General features: G+C 41.8%; 1 protein-coding gene across 1 annotated transcript in view; it reads left to right on the top strand.

The window, feature by feature from the left end:
• Positions 1-381: 381 nt before the first annotated feature.
• The window catches only part of LOC139719022 (nardilysin-like), a 33827-nt gene continuing 28208 nt past the window's right edge, over positions 382-6000 (top strand). The window contains exons 1-5 of the mRNA XM_071630464.1: positions 382-467; positions 3763-3945; positions 3997-4168; positions 4853-4934; positions 5448-5548. Coding sequence (XP_071486565.1) covers positions 382-467; positions 3763-3945; positions 3997-4168; positions 4853-4934; positions 5448-5548 — 624 coding nt within the window. The remainder of the gene's footprint in view (positions 468-3762; positions 3946-3996; positions 4169-4852; positions 4935-5447; positions 5549-6000) is intronic.

Below are 6000 nucleotides of genomic sequence, written 5' to 3'. Positions count from 1 at the left end.
TTTATAATGGAAAAATCAAAACTCTATTAACGCAATTTTTGGCGCTTATGCTATAAATCTCCGTTCTCGTAACTCACTCTTGCTCTTACGATCCTCACCTTGCCTTGCTACCACTTCTCAAACTTTAATAGCATCGCCCATTCACCAGCAGCACCAGCAGTCACGTATGGACCTGTAGCTAGCTAGCTAGGTGCCGCCGTGCGTGCCCGCTCGATCGCAGGCACGGCGCCCGCCCGCCTAAGCCCGCCCCGATGTAAAGCCGGTAGATGACCCGACGGCTGGGCGTGCAGAAAGCCAACATCAGCAGCACGTGTACACGTACACATGCATTGTACGTACGATTGTGTGAACAAACGCCCAACGGCGTTTACCTGTGCTGCAATGGAGGTAACATCTGAGGAAAATGCATTTTCTGAAACTGGTCTCCCCGTAGTAATGAAAAGTCCGAATGATAAGAAAGAATACAGGTAATCTTCATTTTACTATTTTATAGTATTTTGCGGTGACTTGCATAAATGCGTGTGATCTTTTTACCAAGTAACTTTATCCCGATGGTACAGTTCGACAACAGTCCCACTCGTGTTTATTCCTGCTGTGTTTTTTCTAAGCACAAGCCAGCCAGCCTGCCACATTGCCATTGCCATTGGCATTGTATGAAATGTATGCATAACCGCACCACCAGCATTCACTGACCAGCGACCACCCCAACGCACATACTGTTACCGGTACTGAATGTTATTGTTAGTGTTCCTGGTTACAGCGCGCCGAGGTTGATTGCACAGTAGCCCGACCAGACGCTGTGCAGTCCGGGAAACCCGCTCATGAGGACCGCCCCCGCGTACGAGGATGGTCCCTCCTCATGAGGACCTCCCCCTGCCTCATGAGGCCCCCCGGGGAACGCCTCATGAGGCCCCCCATTCACTTCTTATTCATCTCACATCTGACGTATAAATTGTCGCAACTTTGCACGGTGATTTTTTGTTACACACACATGTCCACTATCCATGATGAAAAGAAGAAAAAATCCTGTCTGGTTTTTTTTTCAAAAATCGAGTTTTAATCAACCGATGCAGAGCTCCAGAGCGCCCATCAAAACATGGGCGCCAGCGCGTTCGCACAATGCAAGACTGCCGCACCTAGCGGCCTGATCCGACTAAATATTTTCGATGCTTTTTTCTGCGGCTCTCACCTCTCCGCGCACGAATCAGCCTCGTGAAGCTGAAGTCTGACATCTTTTTACACAAATTCGTAACGAGAAAAATTAAATCAGTACTAACCTGATCTTGTCCATATATTCCAAATGGCAATTCCACACTGATAGAGTAGGTGGGTAGATGACATACTCCAGTTTGTTAGCAAAATAATCACTTTGTAGGTATGACGAGTTCACTTTCTTCGTCAATTCTGCCCACGATTCCGCCGTTTGGGCGCTTTTTCTGGAATCATCCCGCGACGCGACGTACGTCGCATCACATCACGCATCCAGCACATACCAGACTGGTATGTGCTGGATGCGTGATGTGATGCGACGTACGTCGCGTCGCGGGATGATTCCAGAGAAAGCGCCCAAACGGTAAGCGGGCGGCGGAATCGTGGGCGGAATTGACGAAGAAAGTGAACTCGTCATACCTACAAAGTGATTATTTTGCTAACAAACTGGAGTATGTCATCTACCCACCTACTCTATCAGTGTGGAATAGTAATTTGGAATATATGGACAAGATCAGGTTTCTATACTACTGATTTAATTTTTCTCGTTACGAATTTGTGTAAAAAGATGTCAGACTTCAGCTTCACGAGGCTGATTCGTGCGCGGAGAGGTGAGAGCCGCAGAAAAAAGCATCGAAAATATTTAGTCGGATCAGGCCGCTAGGTGCGGCAGTCTTGCATTGTGCGAACGCGCTGGCGCCCGTGTTTTGATGGGCGCTCTGCATCGGTTGATTAAAACTCGATTTTTGAAAAAAAAAACAGACAGGATTTTTTCTTCTTTTCATCATGGATAGTGGACATGTGTGTGTAACAAAAAATCACCGTGCAAAGTTGCGACAATTTATACGTCAGATGTGAGATGAATAAGAAGTGAATGGGGGGCCTCATGAGGCGTTCCCCGGGGGGCCTCATGAGGCGGGGGGAGGTCCTCATGAGGAGGGACCATCCTCGTACGCGGGGGCGGTCCTCATGAGCGGTTTCCCGGACTGAGTGTTAGTGTTAGCATGTTAGTACGCTGTGCGAATACAGCTCTGGTAAATTTACTTAAACGTTACAGTGACTGGGCTGTTTAAGTTAATTGCACAGTTGGTTGCGTAATTTACAATTAAGATGCTGTGATTGTAATCTCTTTCAATAAGAAAAAAAAAATTGTAATGACTGACGCCCAGTGACGGCTGAACAGAAGCGAATCTAGAGGGGGGGTTGGGGTTGGGGGGGTTGGGGGGGGTTGCCCCCCCCCAAAAAAAAAAAAAAATCTGGGGACTATTTTTTTTTTTATCTTATCTTTTTTTTTAAACTTGTAATTTTTAATCTGGCAATGACCTCTATACCAAAAATAGTGGTGTTTTAGATGCAAGAAAACGCCATTTTCACACACAGATTTTCAAAAATTCTCCCTACTGTGGGAGGGGGGACACCCCCCTCCCACACCCTCCCCCCCCCCCTCGCTCGCTACGCTCCCTCGCATACTGTCCCCAACCCCCCCCCTCTTTATAAAAAGCTAGATCCGCCCCTGCTGAAGTAGGGAAAGCTGACGTTAAGACTAAGAGGGAGGGGCAATCGGAGCTCCATACATCAGCTCCAGCTCCACCCACTCCTGATCCTGACACACAACAAACAAATGTCAAACAAAATGTAAATTTAAAGCTAAAAAAGCAGAGATCTATGCTAGACTAGTTTATGAGGAGAACAGTGTATATTTAAAATTAAAAATGAAATTCTTTAACCAACTTTTATTTGGTAATCATGGGTAATAGCAGTCCCGCACCATACCCGTCCGTTCAGGGTTGTGGGGAGGTAGATGTTACATCATACATGATCAGTTGTGCATGTGATTCACTCTAGCTCGGAAGGAAGATCAACAGATATTGCTGTGGCCCGATTTGTTGATTATTTACAGTCAATTATGACAAATTACTTAGTAAAGCAAGCTACCCTTGATTCGACCATAACGCCGTCCAAAATTCAACCGCCTGCTAGTGCTACATGTAAAACCTATGGTGTTTGTGTGTGGTCAAATTTTGGCACGGGAGGTCGAACTTTGGCATTTTTGCTTTAATCATGATTGGATAAGCTCCAAGATTGCATGTGGACTTCCGGCAAACCTCTTTGGCTAATATTTCACATTTTTGTTGTTACACAACTGATGAAATCATGTTGCTACAGCATTACTTCACTCATTTCTTATCCATACAACGTATACATACATTTTGGAGCAATAATCAGCAGTTCTGCAGGCATATGTTTTGGCTTTAAACTTTAAACTGTACTGTTAAACTGGACTGTTTGTGCTGGTTATGTAAGAGCGCCATGAACATCATTCTTGATGGACTTCAGCGCATTATAAGAGGCCCCTATTATTTATTATTATTTGTTATTATTATTATTATCATTATTATTATTATTATTATTATTCATTCATTTAGACAGGTCTGCACTCGTAGACAAATACAATGACATCTTTAATGGTAAATACATTTAAAAGAATTATAATATGTTACTTGTTATAATATAAGTGTCCAATGCCTCACTATTTTTTTTCTTTCCATCTAGGGTAATCAAGTTAAAAAATGGCCTGACAGCCTTACTGGTGTCAGATGTAGCAGGTGAAGACACAGAAGAAGATGCTGAAATGACTGAGGAGGAGGAGGAGGAGGAGGCCGCGGAGGCGGAGGAAGAGGAGGAGAAAGACAATAGTGCTGCTGCGGCATTGGTCGATGACAAGGGACTTGCTCCGTCCATGGGGCATAGAACAAAAAACGCAGCGGAGGAGGAATTCTCAGGGAGGAAGAGGGTGAAGCAAGACTCAGGGAGAAGTGATGATGATGATGGGACTGGTAATGACGAGGAGGAAATGGATGAGGACGAAGATGATGACGATGGAGAGGGAGAAGAGGAAGGAGAGGAGGACGATGATGAGTCAAAGACAAAGAAAGCACCAAAGAAGCAGGCAAAGTTGGTAAGTGCAGTCCTCTTTAGAACTTGTTTACACGATATGCTTGTATAGCAATTATGTGTACAAGCGATTATTTCTTGTCGTCATGAAACAAAAGAAAGATAATGTTTTTTTGTATTTGGGCAGAGAAAAGAGAGTTCCAGTTAAGTGAGAATTTGTTCACCATTACAAATAATTAATATATGAATTATAATAGAGAGAACGATAAAAAAGAAAAAACACATTTTCATGGCCGTTGGGAGTGTTGTATATGCAGATCTAAGATAATGTTTCCAAGACATTGTATCATATGATTCAATGAATAACTTGTGGACAAAGTATAAAGATGGAAATAATGTATCATGTTTCTTTGTGAGGAAACCGCTTGAATGCATTCCATGATTAGGAGGTGTGATGCAACCCTGAATGTATAATCTTGGCACAAGTGAAAGCTCTCTTAACCCATTGAGGACAGGTCCCGAGTATACTCGGGCAAGTGTCTATGGGAAATGCGTGTTGTAGCAAAATCAGTCCATACTAAAAGGGTTAATAGAATTGCAGATGCCAGACACTTAACTTGTAATTATAAGAATGTCCTGGAGATTAAACACATGTTTCTGAAAGCTAAAGGCATTTATTCACTGAACAGTTTGCCCTTAGTTTCTTATTTTAGAATGTTACAATGTGTATATCATTTTGTATTTGCAGGCAGCAGCAGCTTTGTGTGTTGGCATTGGAAGTTTCAGCGATCCTGACGACATTCCAGGGTTAGCCCACTTCCTAGAGCATAGTAAGAATGATTGCTTCTTGAGGAAGTAGAATATTAGCTAAAGCCTGATCTGATCTACATTGAAATAAATCTTTTACCATAGTTGTAACTGCAGGAATAAGTTCTATGTACCAATGATGTATTGAAGTAATCAAAAGTATGAGATAAATTAGTCAAAGTATTAGATGAATATTACAAAGTTAAAGAGACTGATTTATTATATCAGTCATAACTGAAGTGAAATATGGACTGTGACCACATAAGAATGAGCAAAACTATGCAACATTTATAGTCAACCGCAACTCTCAACTCTCGACTTGTTCTTGAATTTTGATATGTGTATTTGTGTGGTAATAAAAAAAAAATCAGTTTTTATGCAATATTCATGCCACTGTTTGGATGATTTCAACTCGGGGGTCAAACCTTTCATGTTTCATATTGAAATTGACTCAGCTCAAAGTCACATGCTCAATTTTAGTAATTCATTCATTAGTTCTTTGTAATAGCTCCTGTGGTCTATTCTTTTTTTTTCAGTGGTATTCATGGGCAGCGAGAAGTACCCGGATGAAAACTCATTCGATGTCTTCGTCAGGCAACATGGCGGCAGTGACAATGCCTCTACAAGCTTCGACAAAGTAAGTAGATGGGCAGACTTTCTTGAAGTCATTATGATCATATTTTTGCTCCTTTTAGTGAAGTGTAGTGGCAGATATGTTGGGGTTATTGCCACATGTTGATTTTAGATTTGCAATGAGATGATTGTCAATGACGTGTTCTTTTAACAAATTGTGGTTTTTTTTCATAAAATCTTTTACGATGTGTAATTTGTGTTGTATTGCTAACCAAGTTTGAATATGACAGCATTTGTTATCAAAATAGGAAGTCTCGTATTGTAACTTTTATCAGCCAAAAGTTTAGCATGAAATTGGCCAGTGGATATCCTTCAATTTGATTTCATATATCCTTCAATTTCTTTTAGATCTATAGTGAAAGAGTAGAATGTAACCAAGAGAGAAATTCTTTTACATGAGCAGAGTGCAGTGAAATAAAAGATTTTAACAGATGCCTTTTGTATGTAGGTTATAGG

The sequence above is a fragment of the Diadema antillarum genome, unplaced genomic scaffold (assembly GCF_040938485.1).
Source record: "Diadema antillarum isolate AM-2024a unplaced genomic scaffold, OU_Dant_1.0 scf00000103, whole genome shotgun sequence".
Lineage (NCBI taxonomy): Eukaryota > Metazoa > Echinodermata > Echinoidea > Diadematoida > Diadematidae > Diadema > Diadema antillarum.
This window is presented reverse-complemented; position numbering and strand designations above follow the sequence as displayed.